Source organism: Chamaea fasciata, unplaced genomic scaffold, assembly GCF_029207755.1.
Source record: "Chamaea fasciata isolate MVZ Bird 193981 ecotype frontalis unplaced genomic scaffold, bChaFas1.0.hap1 SCAF_6, whole genome shotgun sequence".
NCBI classification, from domain to species: Eukaryota; Metazoa; Chordata; class Aves; order Passeriformes; family Sylviidae; genus Chamaea; species Chamaea fasciata.
In genome coordinates, this window is record NW_027094091.1 from 39,227,919 (window position 1) to 39,247,051 (window position 19,133).

The 19,133-nt window shown below is 37.4% G+C and overlaps 1 protein-coding gene across 6 annotated transcripts in view; it reads left to right on the forward strand.

Moving 5' to 3' along the window:
- Positions 1-19,133, forward strand: part of MARCHF1 (membrane associated ring-CH-type finger 1) — a 225,967-nt gene that overhangs the window by 182,699 nt on the left and 24,135 nt on the right. For 5 of the 6 annotated variants that reach the window (XM_066186036.1, XM_066186034.1, XM_066186039.1 and 2 more), the window contains 2 exons: positions 8,670-8,749; positions 9,033-9,764. In XM_066186036.1, the coding sequence (XP_066042133.1) occupies positions 8,670-8,749; positions 9,033-9,764 (812 nt within the window). The remainder of the gene's footprint in view (positions 1-8,669; positions 8,750-9,032; positions 9,765-19,133) is intronic. The other variant, XM_066186040.1, reaches the window with a different exon arrangement.

Below are 19,133 nucleotides of genomic sequence, written 5' to 3' on the forward strand. Positions count from 1 at the left end.
AAGGAAAGAATTGTTTTTACTGTATGTTAGCAATTTCTGATTTCTGGTGTCAGGTGGAGCTCCTCTCAATAAGATACAAATGAAAACCAAAAGGCACCAGGATGCCAAAGTAGTGCTCACTAAAGTTGTAGATGAAAAATTTATCATGGCCAGTGTATTGAATGTGGATTTCAACCACTCAGTTTGTGACTTTGAAATAAATTTCACAAACTGGGTATCAAATTCTGTAAAGGTAATAATATAATATTTATCCTTTTGAATTATAAATTACCATTTAATCTCTTCCATTAAAATTGAATAATCTTTCACATGGGTTTTGATATTCTCAAATATTTCATCCTCTCTCCCTACGAGGTGAATGTATGAAGAGTCCTGTATGGCAGTTTGGATGGGTTACCCAAACTGAAGCGGAACTCACTATTACACTCTAAGTGTTTGTAATGGCCAAATATCACCATGTCTTAGGCAATGGCACCAACAGAGACCACTTATCTCCTGATAAGTTTTATGGTGAAAAAAACATAAAGGAAGTGTTCTTTTTAAAGAAGTTTTTACCATGGACTTTGTTTGCCAGAACCAGGATTGCAGCATTTCCAAGAAAACCTGTTGCATGACTGAACCCCATAGACCAGTTAGTTGTGTGACCCCCTGTGTTTTGCTACAGGCAACTACTACAGGCAACAGCTACAAGCTGCTCCATAGTTCTTACTTTTCTTTGCCAATTTCATGCTAATTACAGGTAAAAATTCCCTTCCAGATTGGGGGTTGCATTTTTTTAAAGGAACCGTGTAGCTCCGTCCCTTCCATGTGTAGATTCTAGATTACTGTAGTGGGCAACTAAGGGAAAACTTAGGGCTTTCAAAAATTAAAACAAGTCAAGAAAAAAAATAAGTCCTTGCTCTTGTAAAGCATAAAATGTCAGCCTTCCTAAGTGCTTTTACAGTAGATAATACCATGTATACAAAACTGGCATTCAAATATGAGTATAAATGTTACATTAGTCATCAAATCATTCTTCTTGCTCATAAACAGAATCATTATTATGAAAGCTGAAGGCTAACCTAGCACTTAGCTCTCATTTACTGAAAACAACAGCGCAAAGTAAACAAGTTAGTGAAAAGATTTTCTTCATTGGAACAAATTCTGTTTCAACAAGGCAGAAAACCAGAAACTAGAACTAGATCCATTGCATAGTAACTGTTTCTGCACTTTTTTAAACTCCTAGATATGAATGTTTGATTTCTGTGTATAGAGAATGCTTTGTGTTTTGTTTGTAGAATTTATTCTTTGTTTACAATAAGCTTTACAAAAGGCATGACAGCAGAATTTACCTAATTATGCCCGAAAAGTGAATTTCTGAATAAAATTGCATGACAGTATATATGACAGTATTAAATGCATGGGGAAAAACATCAGAAAATAATTCAATTTCAGTTTATTCTCGAATACACTTTTTTTTGGACCTGTTATAGACTGGTATTCTAATGCAAAAGAATACATGAAAATGTGTGACTGCGTGTATACAAGAAGGCATACAATTTTACAGACTCTGATTTATTCAGTCACAGTTCTTACCAACTATTCTGAGTATACCTAAATGTGTCACATTGATGCATTCACGTAAAACTGCATATATGTGTGGAATGTGCCACAATTTTTGTTTTTATTCAAGCTCACTAAGGGTGTAATGCCTGTATATAATTTTAATTTCTGTTACCACAGAATTCAGTCCTATCCTGTGATAGCCAATATCATACAGAAGCAGCTTTGATTTGTTTTCAGTAAATGGTGCATGCAAATTATTACATATGCTTATTACTTACAATTATTTGAATTATTTCCATAATTGTAAATAGCAATTATGATTTGCAGCATACCTGTTACATATATACTCCAGAAATCTTTGCATGGCATTTTTTTTTTTATCATGGCGCTCAGAAGCACATTTTGTGTATTTGTCCTAAAAACAAGTTCAATTAAGCAAACTTTGTTTCTGCAGTAGTAAAAAATTTGGGGACTCATGCAGTGTTATGTTTATTGCACTTTGTAGAAATACGGTATCTCCTGGTTTTCACAATGATGCAGTGAATGATGCTTATTTCAGTTTAGTCATTTCAATATTCTTACTACAACTTGTTTGCTTTGGCACATTTAGGCTTCTCTCTTCCCTTAGGGCTGGAATAAATAGACATCAAATACACACCAGAATGGCGTTGTTCAAATATAAGAATGGCATCCTCCCAGATGGGATTTTATCCCGTCTGTCTCCTGCACAGTCCCCCAGACCAAAGGAAGAACATGGTGGGTGTGTGCACTCACATGCATATGCACTTGTGAGAGAATGGCAGGAATGTCATCTCAGTGAAAGCTGTTTAGGATATAGGAATATTTTGAGGACTTCAGTCTTGCAGATAGAGGGATTTGGGTAAACAGATGCCCTCTTTGGAATAGCAATTCTAAATGGTTCTCTGAGTACTGCCTACCTTTAGGAATAAAGTGCCGCAAAGACCAGTAACAAAATAGAGGTTTTGTGCTTCACCTTTCCTATAGGCTAGATTTCCATTAAGCTCCCTCCAGACAGTCAAAAGCTGCTGGTCTCATGGCTCTGCACCTTTTGTATAAAATCTGGCATGTCTTTTTTTCCAATTGCCTACATTTTTTTAAAGAAGTATGAAACATTTTTATCAAGAAAGTGATAATGACTAGAAAGATGCATCCTTGAAGAGAATCATAAATGAAAAATACTGTGTTGCTATGATACAAAGACTTTCGCATACTATAATCCATCTGATAATTCAAAGCTTAGCTAGCAGTGCTTCTATGCCTATAGAAGAAGGTGGGTTTTTTAGTCCAACATGTACCTTGACAATAAGAATGAACATAGATTAGTAAGGCAGGAGAAAACAAACAAGCTGATTGAATCTACAAGTTAAAGCTGTAATTACTTGTTTGCTTCATTTTTTTAAATGATAGTATAGATTTGCCATTTGCTATTTTGATTTTAGATTTGAAACCACTTTATAACATGATCATACTGACTTTCAAAGGTGCTGAATGGTATTGTTTGGCACAATCCAATTCTGTTCCTTCCTTGTGTGTTACTTTCCCCCTAATTCCTTCTATTCAGAGGCAGGTGGAAGGAGGGGAAGGAGGAAAGGAGAGAAAGAAAAGATTTGGAGAAGAATTGTGCAAGGAAAAATTTACAAAAAAAGAAAATCTGTGAAAGATAATTTAACAGAAATTCAGTTACCAATTAATGTAACAGTTGCTGTAAAGGCATCAGTCAGATTAAAACAACTTTGAAATCCGAGCACAAAGCAGGAACTTTATCATAAAGAAACAAATGAAGAAAAAATCCAGCCAAACTACCCAAAACCCAGAAACCCTCTCCCCCAAACCTATGTGCACAAATTTCAGTTGCCTTGAACACCAAGCTTGTAAAGTAACACCCGACTTGGGTCACCTTCACCATGTTTTGGAACTTTTTAGATCTTAGGAAATGTCTACATAATAGTTCATAAAGGTGGATGTTTTCTGCAGAATGTTGTGTCGTTTACAAAGCAGAAATTTTCAGATTAAAATACACAAACTGGGTCTCCTGCTGAGCTTATTGCCATGCAAACTGCTCTAATCTTCTCAGGTGTCTATTCCTTTGTGTGCTGTTTTTCAAATAGGATAGAGTTTCAGCTTTTTCACTATAATGGCTGGTGGGATCTGGAGTATTCTGTGATGCATCACTGCTCTTAAAGCAAACTCAGTAGGAGAATGAAAGCATTAGACATGTTCCCTCTCTGCCCTATCACCCGACAATTGTCTGCAGCTTCCGACTCCAGCAGTGTTTCAAGTTGACCAGCTTTTGGAAATGCCTCTATTCAGGACAGACAGGAGAGGATTCATTAGCCTTTCTGGTGGATACCTGTGAGGCCATTTTATATAAGCTGTCCATTACATCATCTGATTTGTTAATTTAAAACTTCACTCCCTTCCTGAGCGAATCTTTGCACTTCTGGAATCTGCTTTTACTCGGCTTTTCTGTTAGGCCAAAACAGGTCCCTTCTATGTTCTTAAGAAGAGCACAACTTGACTCATCTTCTTGCACTAGTTTCAATGTTCAGGTTAAGCAGAAGATGGCCTCTAAGGACTTAGTATTTTATTTTATTTTATTTTATTTTATTTTATTTTATTTTATTTTATTTTATTTTATTTTATTTTATTTTATTTTATTTTATTTTATTTTATTTTATTTTATTTTATTTTATTTTATTTTATTTTATTTTATTTTATCTTTTACTTCTGTCAGATCCTGAACACCTAAGTGAAGGCAGTCTTGATTTGCATCCTTACTGTTTTCACCAGTTGTACTTATTTCTGTCCCCCATTTCTGTCTTTGCTGGTTTTCTAACACAGACACGTGTGTGACGCTGAAGTCCCCTTGTGTTGGGTAAGGGATTATCATCTCATTTATCCTGAAAACTCTGTATTTACCAGAATTCTGCTTGAAAAGCACGCTATCATCGTACCAAAAATAACTATGCATGAGTGCCCTGTCATGTCTCTTAAATGAAGTGCATATCCTTAACAGGAGAGTTCATCTGAACTGGCCAAGACAGCAGAAGGTGGTGGCTGGGGAATCTCTCTCTACTAACAATCTTTTTGAAATGCTAAACCTAATCAGCTGGAGTTGGCATTATCCCTTAGACTTCTTTATTGTGTTGATGGCATAGAGAAATGAGGTGCCTTGCTTATAAATTAATTGTGAGACAGCTTTATTTTGAATTACCACATTTAATTCTGCTACTGATGTAATTTGTTAAGATAAAATTAGTGCAGTGCATGTTTAGTTTTCCCATTCCAGTGAGCTGTACAATATACCTGTATGAAGAAGACATTTGTTCAAGGAATACTGTTTTTTAAAAAAACTGTTATTCAGCCTCCCAAGTGGAATTGGGAGTCCTTAGCATCAATCTGATCCCTCTATTCACTAAATACAGTATCTCAAAATATTCAGTGTGCTGCATAGCAATATAGCAATGGGATAGCAATTATAGCAATAAGATCTGTCTGCTTGAGACTGTTTCCAACATCTGTTGCATATACATTCCCAAAAGAGCTGGACTGATAAGACATGAGCAGAATATATTCAAATTATCATGTTCTGGTTTTTCAGATATGCCTTGAAAATACACAATCCTCTCTGTAAACACACTACCCAAGTAGATGCCCCTTTAGGTATCTTTGCTCTCAGACTGGATTTAAGACGTATAATTATTTAATTTTTTGTAAATTAGTTTGGGAGGTATGGCTTGTAGAGGAGATGGCAGAGAGGGAATATTGCCAAAAGAATTGGGGTAAACCTAGAGGCAGTGCTGGTAGCAGAAGGCAGATATAGTTACTCCTGTCAGAACAGGATAGAGTGAAGAAGTAAAGGGCTTTGGGGAGAGAGGTCCAGAATAGACATCCAGCTGAGTTGAAATTTACAGGTTCTAAAAACAGCTCATCTAGTTGTGAATTACTATATTCATATGACATGTGGTAGCAAGGACACACCTGACATTAGTAGGTTCTTCCACTGCTATTTAATTTACAAAGACTGAACCTATTTACAAAATAAGGACCTCCATTTCTTGTGAGGTCCACAAATCCCCATCAGAAAATTATTATCAGAAACACTGACCTTGATTTTAGAAATTACTCCATCAGTTCATTTTTTTTCCCACAGCATCAAACACTTTTAAGATTCAGCTGGACGGGGTGATGGAACATGTCCATGCTGTGCTTTTGCCAAGAAAGGTTGGACTAGGTGATCTCTGAGGTCTCATCCAACCTGGTATTCTATGAATCTATGATTTTATCATGAAAAGCTTACTTAATGTAGATAAATGTATATAAATTTAGATAATGTAGATTAAAATATGTGTTATGAAATTGTACAAATTAATTATATTTGATCATAGGTAAGAATCTGAATTATCTTGCATATAACTTGCCATGCTTTGTTTTTGAAGACTTACATGGTGCATTGGCTTTTTGCCTGCCAGTTGTCATGTTTGCTCCAACAGGGCTTAGGCAGACAAGCAAAAAGCATTCATTTTGTAAAAGATATTTATGTAAATTGTTTTTGAAGGAAATAAACTTTTCTATGAAAGGAAGTAAAAATATGAAATAAACTTTTCTTATGTACTACTAAACATAGCATCATGCCTCCAACAGGAGAGCTAGAAAGTAAATTTGGCTGAGCAGGGCTGAAACAGTCCCGACCTCTTGACAGTTGAAAGTGAAATGTAAGATTTAAGTAGTCAAACTGATAATGTAATTTGTGTCTTAAAATAATTAAATTTCCACCAGTCTGCAGTTTCAAATCATAAGTGTAAAAGCTTTTCAAGGAGTTTGTTTAGTTTTTGGCTTTATTTTGGCTCTCTTAAGAACTGTTCAGCGGGCTTCCTGCTTTAATAGCTGCCGAAAGTTTCTTGAACTTGTGCAGACCTATTGTATGGATGCTGGGCCAGCTTAGCCAATCTCCTTATCCCTTCAAAGGGTACTGCTTGTGGCAAGGTGATGTAAGAATTCCTTTTACTGTATGGAGATGACCTGACCACTGTTTAAGACCAGGCCAACCCCCTGTAGTACAGAAGTCCCGAAAGAAGCAATGGTAACAGTCCTGGGGCTGTGAGGGGAGAAAAGAAATGAGCTCATCATGAGACATGAATTCAGGATTCCACACTCGACTCTGGGGCTGGATTTCTTCAGCAGTACTTCAGCTGGGGCTTTAGTCTGGAGGGATGTTTTTTTCACACAGCAGCAGCATGTAACCCAGTAACATTAGTTACTGGTGCTGATGTCTGCATCTTTCCTCATTAAGTAACTTGAGATGTACCTAATTACTTAATACTAATCTCAGAGACTGAGATGGAAGAAGATTACATACCCAACCGTGCATCTAACATATGTTTCTAATATGTTTGTAAGAAAAACTCATACTCTGTGACAATGCATATAATTGAAATTTTGCTTTTGTAGAAAAGGAGATATGGAATACAAATTTTCTCACAGATACTTATCCTTTTCTTCCAGCCTAACACTGCATGTAGACACACTAATGCTCCTCCTTTGACTGGTGAATCCAGACATGGCAAAAACTTAGTACACAAGGATTTGTCAATGAATTTATCAGTTGCTTTATAGGTTTAATTTCTCATTTTGGCTTAGTTGTTGTATCTTTGAGTTTCGTTCATGGAACTAGAAGTAAAGAATTAGTAATATTGTTAGTGGGTTTGGTGTATTTTTGTAATATTAATCAACAGGTAAAAATGGTTACTTGAATTCCAGGAGCTTGAAGATTGTTTTCATGCAAAAGCACCATTCTTAAGTCTCAGCTGGTATCCATATGAAAGCAGAAATCCACATAGTGGTGACTGATGTTTCCAAAAGATGTATGCATTAAATAGAATGGATATTGAGAACCTTGGCTAAAAGTGAAGTGTTGGCGGGTACTTGCTATTTGTAATTATTTTTGCTTGTATTACTAATTTTCAAACACCTTTTAACACCACAAAAATGTCTGTGAAAGTTGAGCTAGAAATAATATCAGTTATCTGACTGCATTTGATTTGCTAGTACATAAGATTTAGATAACACATTTGGATATCTTTGTGTGATTTGTACTTTGTACTCTTGCTTAATAGTCATCCGCTCCTTGTATCTGATGGCATGATCTTGTGGAATTCTGAGGCTTGTAGTATTTTGTCTGCATTTTGAGGTGGTGATCACAGTGGGGTGGATGGGGTTGCATACTGAAAGCTAATACCTCTGATGAGCTACAGGAAGGTCATAGCCTTAAGAATGATTTTTATTGAACTCACTTCCCACATTACTGTGTCTTGTGAGGGATCCTGAAGAGTCACAACACCTTGGATTTACATTTGGATTCCATACAGTTCTGCTGCCAGTAGATAGCAAGGCAGATTGAAGTGGCTTGCTGTTAACACCATCAAAATATGTTTTCAGTGAAAGTATTGGGTAACTGAATCTGCAATTTGTAGCTACAACCTTCTGAGCAAAATATCACATACTAAACATGTTTTATATCTCTTCTGCTGTTTGAGAATGTGATCAGCTCTGTAGAGATGCACCCTGCACTTTGGATTTTTCAGGCTCATGTCAGTTTAACATTTTCAGCTCTTCTAGAAGATCTGATTGCCTTGAAAACCTTTTAAAACACAATCTAATCTTCCTGCTGTTTCATCAGTGCACTCAACCTAAGTTAGCTGTGGGTTCTCCATCACGCAGTGTATCACAAATGCACTTCATGTGATTTTGAAAGGAGTCATCATGGTCGTTTGACTGCACAAAAGAAAACCAGCACCTTTTCCCTTCAGACATTTACAGTAGAGCCAAATGAAAATTCAAATGCTGAAGGCTGCTTCCTCAAACAGTGACAAGAAGTAGTCATGAGCGAATGAGAGCTCAAATACTTCAGTCGTACTTAGTTCCACAAATAGGTTTCACTTTTGTTCAAGCTTCCTGTATTTTGTGAGCTTCTTTGTGTTCAACAGTGCGCTATGAACAGCAGAAACAGTTGTTTTAATTTTGTGATCATGTGGCAAAGCAACAAAATATCTGCAATGTATTTTATGGACAAAGATTCCAAACTGTCTAACTTATTTCAACAGGCAAGCAGTCCTACAACAGGAACAGCTCCCAGGAGTCAATCTCGGTTGTCTGTCTGCCCCTCCACTCAGGACATTTGTAGGTATGTGCTGAGAAAAATATACTCTCATCTGGCTGATACTTGATACTTGTTTTTATTCAGTATTATGTAGCTCTTGCTTCTGCATAACTTTATTCATAATTGACATAGACTTTAGTTTTCTTTTGATCTCTCTTTGTTTTGGTTGTTTTTGCTTTTTAGTCTCATGTTTTTCTATTAAAATTCATGTTCTCATTCTCATCCTTCTTTTTTTTGTGTGTGTGATTTCTCTTTCCACCCACCCTTGCCATTTCCATCCCTTTCCTTTGCTTACTGCTCTGTCTAGATCCACTACCTTGCATGATTTGTCAGAAGATGAGCTTGAGCATGCAACCCCTGTCATGGTGCTGGCCCCTTCTAATAGGGATCCTGGTGGTAAGAAACACATAAAACGAAGGTTTAGGCGGAAAAGAGAGACTGGAGACAATGGTGAGCACACAGAAAAGCAAGGAAAGGGGAGAAACTGTAAATTGCATCCCGAGCCTCCGAGATCCAGCTGGAATGCATCTGATTCATCATCATCCTCGGATGAGAGTCAGTGGGCTCAGGCTAGGAGGAGAGCAAGAGAAAAGGCCAGGATGGCCAGGAGAGGGAGAAGAAACAATAGATCATGCAGTAACCAGGATGGGTCCTCGAACAATAATGCTGTTGAACTTGTCACCCTGGGGACAATGGGAAAAGAGAAACAAGAGGCGTCTGACCCTGAAAATCCTACTTTAAATCACCGCCGAAGGATTCCAAGGCCCAAGGAATCACAGTCTTCAGCATCATCTCAGGAAGCAAGGATTTCCTCAAGAAAATGTGGGAAAAGCAAAGGGAAAAGCTACCACAGAGATCGGCAGCCTGCACCTTTCCTTAGACAGACGAAGGACTCCTTTGCGGAGGCAGGCTCTGGCAGCGATGCTCTGGCAGTCCCAGATCATGGAGCACCTGCTGGGGCAGGGCCCACTGTGCCTCATGCTGTTCAGAAGCCTCCAGTGTTGTATGATGACTGGTCTGATGATTTAGAAGTATGCAGGTTAGTCCCTAATAAGAAAGATTTAGCATTCTTAAGAGGAGTTTCTCCCTACCACAGTCTGAGTGCCTTTCCCTTGACTGCTTTCTGTCACTATTTCTCACCAATAAACTGCTATCACCACAGGAAATAACACAAGAACCCTTGCTACAGGGAAGTTAGCATATCTCAATCCGAAGAGATACTTCTCTCTTATTTAGAAAGAGTCATTTTACAAAGGAACCAAATGTTTGTCTTTGCTTCATAAAAATGGACCCACTCTGTCCTCTGGCAGAGAATTGGTTTATTGAAATCGCCGGCCAGAGTCAGGATGAAGCAGAGTGCCAGGTAGCTCACTACAATGGGATATGGAGCTTTTCCTCCTTAAGTGATCAGTTCAAATCCAGCTTTGGTCTCTCTATGTAATTTTTCAATGACTTATATGAAATAAATTTAAGGTCTTGATTCAGTGTGCCTTAGACTTGCCATTATCTCAGAAATCCAGTGAATGATGCCAGGAGAACATAATCTCTAATGGGGCATAATTTGTCTGTGATTTTGCACTGCTGAACACCTCCACACTGTGAATGTGTATGGGCTGTTAGTTAAGTCACCCCTCACAAGGACTGGAATGATACAAAAAGGTGATTGGGCAGAAAAAGCAGTAAAATAAGCTTTGGGAAAGAAAAAGCAACACCTGGAGTTCTCTTTAGTTCCGAAGTTCGGGCCTCTGACAGTCAGATGCCTTTGGTGTGAAGCATGCAACCAGAAGGTGAGCATTTTACCCTGGAAATGAGATCAAGCTAGCCAGTTCTGAGCTAACATCCACATTTGGAGTACACAGCTGGGACCACTTGGGTTACTTAGTTCAGTGGTAAATGAAAATGTGCCATCCAGTAAGTCTAACAGAACTGAAACAAGTATTTCCTTTTTTCTCCCTCGCCAAACTTGTGAGCCAGCATTGGCTCTCATCTACAAAGTGTCAATCTGGCTTAGTTTCTTCAGATGGTAACCCATAACTTCTCACTTTCCTTTGCTGGGAACAATTTGCGTGGAAATGTAAACAGAGGATGAGGAAGTTCATGATACCATATCATGCAGTTTCACAATATGCTTTAACCTAGTGAAGCACTGCAAAGATACTATTTCTTAAAGAAAAAAAGGTGATATGCAGGTATTCTGGTGTTTTTTTGCAGCAGAAGATACAAGCCATTACTAACACAGCTAGGGCTTTGTGCTCTTTTTTATACTTGCCAAGCAAAAATGCACATTTCCACTGTCTGACCATTGTCTGTCGTAATAATTTAAGGCTCTTCAAAGTCCAGCTGTGTTTGTGCATGAGCTTATATATTAGGACCAGGCTTGGGTTCTCTCTGCCTTGTAGAAATGCAAAGAAACAGCAACAGTGGTAAACCATGTTATTGAAATGTATCTACAGGGCATGATGCAGTGGTGTGCAGAGATAATTACAACAGCTTCTGAGTTGTCTTATATTTCTGAACTACCCTGCCTGCATGTATTGAAGATGCAGTGTAGTACACGCAGTAGATATATAACAGGTCATTTAACAATTGTTCAGAATATGAGCTACCCAAAACCTGAAAAAAGTACTTCAGCATAGGTCTTCATATGGGCTTAACTATACTGTTGTAAACCCCACAGTAATAAATAAATACATGTATATGTGTATATATACATACACACATACTATAAAGATATATATAAAGTTCTGTAAATGCCTTATGTAGATTAGTCCTAAGTGTTGCCCAAGTCACCAAACTTAGAATTTGCTTTCAGATGAAAAGTGAATTCCAGTCTTATTTGTCTTTTCAACCCACTGAATTTCGTTAAAATTTTTCAGGCGCTTTTTGCAAAACTTGCAGCTTGGTTCAAGAATTGACCTTTTGGATGTGCATGCAGACTTTTCAGCCGGGATCTTATTTAGTTGAGGAAAGTTGAAAAATTTTGGTAGGTTGTGCCCTTATGCTCAGTATCAGTGGAGATGTTCTTTGAACAACCAGCATTAAACTTAATATTGTTGATAATGAAACCTATTTTGCAAAATTTCTCAAGCCAGTCATAAATGCATTTTTCTACATGTCAGGGATAATACTATTTTTTTGTTGTTGTCATTATCAGATGTATCATAGTGACTGTAATACATACGGGAAAACCATAGCAAAATCAAAAGCATGTAAATTTTTCATAGCTGATAAGTTGTCTTACTTAATCAGTTTGCAGACAGCTGAAGAAAAAGGAAGATGTGTTTTTACTACCAGTTCAGAACAGACTGTAGTTTCTGTTTCTCAGGACAGGTCCATGCACTTCATTGATTTGTGATGTGTGGTAAGTTTTCTTTTTAAAATTCACAACCTCCAATCTGAAACAAAACCAAGTAAGTAATTGCAGTGTAGTTGTGCACATATACACCATTTTTGTGCATGGGAAATAGAATAAGGAGGGCAGTTTTGTCATGTTTATGCTAAGACTGGATTAGCATAGCTGGTGGTGATGTAGAAAGTTTGTTTTCCTGGGGTGTTCCTTCAAGTTCCATCCTAGCTGTTCATGTCTTTTTGTTGATATGACAGCACTGGCTGAGAGGAATGGCCTTCATCTAAATGGTATTGTGTGGAAATAGCAGAGGAACAGGGATCATAAATATCTCATGGCGACAGTTATTTTTTCTTTTAGTTTCTGGGTGGGCAACTTGTTTCCTTCATTTCCTCATGGATTACTCACAGTTTCTTCACTCTGCATTTAGCAGCATGAGTGGGAATGTGACAGGGCACATTCCAGCATAAGCACATTAGTCAGATAAAGTACGGGACCATTGTGCAATATGTTCTTCAGCTAGTCTGAGGGGAGCCTCTTGGTCAGTTCAGTGAATTATTTGCCTTTCTAGTGTCACTGATTCTTTCCAAAATGCTGGAAAAATATCATGGCATCAATTCTGACCTTTACTGTCTCTTCCCTGAACAACTACTTTCTCCTGAAGTCCATTAGGAGGCAAAGTTTCCTCTTTTGAGGTACAACGTAAGTTCTCACTGTGCGGAGTTTTTTGGCACCTTAAACTAATTTTTTTTTTTTGAAAATTCACAGGACAGGCTTTCTAAATCATAAAGTTGGATCTCCCTTTTCTTAAGCTGCCCTGTGCCTGAGATTTTCTTCATATATACCTTATCCTGGAACTTGCCATGGCTTGAGGCACAGCCTTAGAAATAGCTTTCTTTGGTCTGCATGTGGGTAATCTCCCTGAAGGGAACAGCTGTGTATTGGACATGACAAAGTAAATGGATTGTGAGAAGTTAGTCCCATGGATTTTGACATGGAGATCACTAAAAAAAAGAAAATTGAGTAGTTGATATTACTACTAGTGGATCATAAGTGCTTTGTATATTGATCCTGAATATATCTTGTGGTATTTTTGTTATTGATGATATAGTTGAAAGATATTTTCTTTTTAACTAGTTAGGCTTTTGGTGTAAAATCTTTTTGTAGTGCTGATTCAGTCATTTCAGCAAAAACACATGCACTTAAATAAAGGGGAGTTTCTCACTTTGAAGAAAAGATGCTTATTGGAAGTCAAATTTTGATATTGTTGAACTCTGAATGACTCTTTCTGCAGTCAGGTAACGGCAGGCCCTCATTTGAGGAGTAGGGCATGTGAGAAAACAAGCAGGGAAGGGGAGAAGTAAAGGAGATGATGGAGTTGATTGATGAGATCTGAAGAGTTTATTTCAAGCAAAATTTTTAAAAAACAGTTTTCATAATCTAGTGTGTTAATTAAAAGGCCTTTTTAAACCTAGGAAAATACTAATATGGGCATTTCTGTGTGTTAGTACAATTATAGGTGGGAAGAAATCGTGTATATTGCACGTGATAAGAGGCAATATGATTATGTAGCTTCAGCAGGGGTTTTTTCTTAATACTATTTATCAGGACCTGCAAAAAATTACATCTTTCATGAAATTACTTACATTCTGAAATATTCAGGCAGAAGAGTGCACATGAAATTAGCAGACAGGAAGATGGTTGGTAGGAAACAAGTCCTTGAGGAATAAAAAAGAGAAAGTTGAACAGAAGATAGATAGATATATAGGTTCAAATTCTACCACTGAATTTTAACACTCATTCTAAATGGTTATGCTGAAACCTTGATGTTGGACCCAATGAAGAAACTGTAATGCAGAATATGTAGATTTGAAATACCATCCAGAGCCTTCTAAAATCACCATAAAATGGAAGATGCACTATTCCCAGACTGTTGTGTTTAGCTGGGGGGTTTTTGACCTGTTTCTCCCTGGGATGTTAGTGTGTACCTTGTGATCTCAGGATGACATGTTAGGAGCTAAGTCTCTGAATCTTGTCCTGCCTGTTGACTCCTCACTCCTTCCTTGAAAAGAACTGTGACTGCTGCTTATTCTCCTGTTCAGAGCTTTATTTGTTGTGAAGTGACTTTTTGCTAGGAATTGTCTGCTTTTTGAGGCATCTTCTCCTCTGCTTGATGGTCTGGTGGTTCATCAGTCTTTGAAGCAGTATGAAATTCTGGTTAATTCTATTATCTGCCTGATGGTTCAATTCCCCATCTGTCACCTCTTCAGCCATCTGGTTATGCAGTCTCTTTTGGAAGCTCTCCACGATTCACAAGGATGCAAGGAGAGCCAAAGTAAGGCAAGCATGTCTTTGTTGTGATTAGGCTCACTTATCTGGGGAAGAACTGAGTCCTGGTTTCTGCTTGTTTGTCTCAGAACTAATTATTATTTTTAATGGAAATAAGTGAAATGGCACAGCTTCCTGTTAGAAAGTTACCCTTGGTTTTAAGGGTCCTGTTATTGAATACTTTAGACTTGTATATTTTGTGTATAGAGTTTAGTTCCTTAAAGCTTTGACTTTCACTAGGTGGGTGGGAGGAAATCTACATCCTGTTTTGAGATGCAGTCCCTAGTTCTGTGAACTTGTTCAGTGCAGTAAATCTTGTCAGACACGTATCTTGCACTAACAGTGCATCTGAGGCAGCAATTACTTGTAACTCTTTAGATACCCTATTTATCACCTACAAAGGAAGATTAATAGAAAGACAAGAAATGTCAACAAAATGAAATATTTATGTGCTTTCACTAATGTTGTTTGCTCTTGGGGCTCTTAGGGATTCTGATCACTTTTGCAGAAATGAAGAGAAAGCTTTAAGAACTAGGCCTTTATGAAATTCCACTAGCATGGTGCAACATTTTAAAAACGGTTTTTCCTCTAGTCAGGTAAAGACAGCTGACTGTATAGCATAATGGAAGGGCAGGAGTGACAGGGAAGAGATACACAAATAGATTACATTTGGTGTGGAGAATTAATGTGCCTCATTCACACCATGTTTAAATTGAGAGGAAGACCAGTTTGTCATTTAGATTACTTTGTGATTTAAGAGTGGAAAGAATGGAAATGAGATCAAGAAAAAGAGAAGCCTGTAAAAAGAAAGCAAGAGAAACATGGCACTCTGTAGCCTATTGCGGGGTGAACATATTCAGTGAATTTAACCTTTTTTTTTTTCCCAAGTGATAAACTATGCATGAGTTTGATATTTTTGTGGATTCTTTTTATGAATGACAATTACTTGCTGTGAGTTGTTCATAAAGTTGTTTATTTTAGGTTCTGACTATCTAAAGGCACTGTAAGCACTTTATAAATTGGCAAAAGAGAAAATGACCTTTTTTGGACGGAATAGTTTTCTTAAGAAAAAATCAAACTGTAGTGACAGCAATTTTGTGCATCCTTTTCCAAGTCTGGGGAATTGGATCCTTTTGGTCCAATTAAGATAACCTAGGATCTCATGGCATTTCATGCTGGCAGCTAATAATCCTCAGAGCCAAAAATCAAATCCAGGGATTCGCTTGCTCCAACATTTTTCAGCTCTGCCGTTTCTTCCTGACTAAGCTCCCTTTGGCAAGAGTGAGATACAGAGATGAGATGTACCCACCGAACAGAGTAAAAATTTTTCTTTGTAGAAGCATTATGAGTTCATACGTGCTTTCCAGTGAAGGGCAAGATTTAACTGCCTTTTCAATGATTTCTCACCAAAACCAATATTTCTGGAATAGGTATTGTCTTCCTTGAGCATATTTATATGGAGAAAATATTTCCCTTTTTTATTAAGGAAACCAGTTAAAAGTTCAAAACTATTTCTCTTGTACTGGTATTCTTCCATCTTCAAGAAAGTGATAGTGTGGTTATTAGGTATCTGTGTTAATTTAGTTCATTTTGCCTATAAACTGCATCACAGTTGGCATAAACATGCCACAGTCACAAGGCTATACCTCTTTCTAATTTGGCAAGTGAAGGGGCCTCCATTAGTGCTTTAGTTGTGATAAGGAGCCTGCTTTTGAAGCACATCTGATCAATGTCACTACTGCCATGGTTTAGATCACCCTGAGAATTTGTCTTCAGCTGTTCTTTCAGGGTTCTTCAACTGTATTCCCTTTTGAGTGTATTCCTGGTCCAGTCTAAAATCAGTTTCAAATCAAAGAAACACCCACCAAGATGGGTCTGGTGTAGATACCCCAGGTTTTAGCACTAGCTGGGTATTTTTTTTCAACAGATTTGTTACAATTTCACTGTAATGCTTGTTAGCATGGACATAGCTGTACAGCACCCAGAAAATTAAGGAACAGTACGGGTTTTACATAATTACATCATTTATAGCCCTTGAGCATTATTGTGCATCATCATCAGTATGCCCATGCCCGCATATGCGTTTCTATTTTTTAATGCCTCAGAGGCATTTCCCTACATTTTACATTTGTTAATGAGGGTAAAATTTGACCTGGTGTATTTTTAAGGAAGTCTATAAAAGTTTCTGTAGCTAAACCCTTGATCTATGTGTAATGGCCAATAACTCCTTAACAGTTTTACCAGGTACTGAGATAGGGGGCCAATTGCAAATGTGGGATCCACAGAAAGAGTTCTGGTGATGCGGAATTACTGCAAACACTTTTCCACCAGCGCTGCTCCTAGTGACAAGGTTCTGAATGTGGCTTGCAGCAGAAGCAGGGACGTGCTGGTTGATTCTCATTTTTTATCACTCTCCTTTGGCAGTAGTCATCCATGGGAACCAGCTGAGGAGATGCTGTCCCAGAGGCGCACTTGCTGGCAGGGAAGTGGAGCACTAAATGTCACAGGACTCCTGCAGAATAAGTGTATTTTCCACTTCACTACAGAGGCACAGGGATCAGCCTATTTTCTTGATTTCCAAAGTCAGGTGGATTAGTGAAAGACAGGTTGGGGAAACTGCTGGGTTTCCAGTGAAAGATTTTACTCTTTAATGAGAGTAAAACTGATGACTGCATGTGAGAAAAAAGCTACAAATCTGTTGGAATCTGCCCATATCTCTTGCAATAAGCAGCTTAGATGCTAACCATCTAGATTGCAGTTTCAATTGCCATGATTTTACCAGAATAAATAACTGTAGGGGAAACTTGAAAGCTTTCCAAGGGATCTCCTTGTTCCATATTGGTTTTAGACCTTTTCAAGTGAGATTATGTTTGTCTGTGTGAAAGAAAAAAAGTCTTAATTTGATGACAAGTGAAAATCAGTCATCCAAGATAACTCTTGCTGTTTTTGTGAAAATCAGCCAAAATCCTATGACCTTATGAGTGCCTGTAAGTTGTAGACCGGTTTCATACTTCCCTTTCTGCCTTTTATCTTTTGCAATGAGCAGGACAATGGAAAACATGGGAAAGCAATTCATAGTCATGGAATTTAAGACAGCGTGACACTAAATTCTGAAGATGTCTCACTTCTGAATGCTTTCTTTTGCTGCATCTCATTATTTTGATCTGATAAGAAATGCCTTTTGTTTAAATATGTGTGGTGGCAATATGTTTTGTAAGGAACATACAAGATCTCTGCAACAGTTTTTGTATGAATTATGAAAAATCTTTCACAAATACTGAAGTTTTCAGTTTTAACATTATGTATTTTTTCCTGAATTTTTTTTTTCTTAATTTGTTCCATTATATATGTGAACCTGCTGTTTAAGAACATCCTTCAAAGAATTTTTGTACTTCTTCTATTTTCATCTCACGTATGCACAGTGTTAGCATTAATTTGTGTGTTTGGTACATCTGTTTGCTGAAGGTTGTTGAAACAATTTTGTGCTAGAAAAATAGGTGCTGGTTAATTAAAATACTGACATATAAAACAAAAACTTGCGCATAGGGATGACAGCACTGTCAGAGTATTATTTCATATGGATTCACAGTGAGTTTTATTTAAAGAAATATAGGTATTTTTTGATCTCAGTGTGTAGGGATATGTTTGTAGGTGTATAGACATACACACATAAAATGTTGTATATCTGAATCAGATCATCCAATGGCTCATATATCCTGTGTTGTGTGGTCTAAACATAGAGCAAAAGCTCCTTTGGACTCTTGTGCTCATCTTTTCCCCTGGAAAAGAAAGGTCCTGTTCATAGACAGGAATCCTTAAAGCACTAAGCGGTCAAAAAAAAAAAATCAAAGATATTTCTCTATAATGAAGGCCATTTATCTACTAAAGGATCAAAAAGTTGAGAAAAGCTGAGTATGTAAATTATGAAGGTGTGTCTGAGCAGCTAAAACTGAAGCTATTAACAGTGATCATTGCTGTACTACAGTAATGCTACAGTGCTGTACTACAATAATGCTCAAGGGCTATAAACTTGTAAATAACTCAGGATAGATGTAGCTAATTTTATTTTTTTTTTTCTTTATCATTAAGAGTGGTTTTGGGGTTTTTTCCATTCAGTTAATTTCTAAAGTATGCAAACAAATTTTACTCTCAGGACAAGTTCAGCCAGCTAAATAATGAATCTGATGCATGGAAGTTTCAAACAGTTGTGATCATTTGACAACAGGAAACTAGAATGAAAGTTCTCCACCTCTCCACTTGGTTTAGACATGGTTCAGGTATGTCTGTCCTTTGTATCCCTACCTCCATTCTGTTTACACAACAAACTTCTCCAAACCATCATTAACAATTTACTTTCTGTAATTTGTGATAATTATGATGTACCTTATAATGAACACATCAAAACAAAGACACACAAAATAGTGGTTCAATTCTAATGGCTGAGGAAAACAGAGCAAGTTATTTAGTCCAAGGCTTTAAAAGATGTTTAAGCATTTAGCCAACAGCCTGCTACCACAGGTGTTGAGCACCAAAAGATCTTTAGACTGTCACTATGAGTTTAGGTACACAATCGTTAGGTACACAATTTTAAGCTAATTTCTTCTGGTTAAACAGCAAAGAGTTAAATTGCACCAGAGAGGCCAAAGAGCATTCAAGCTAATGAAAGCCATGCCTTTGGTCATTTTCTCTCGACTTAAATTCCTACTGAAGTTTGTTTTAATTCTCATTACATAT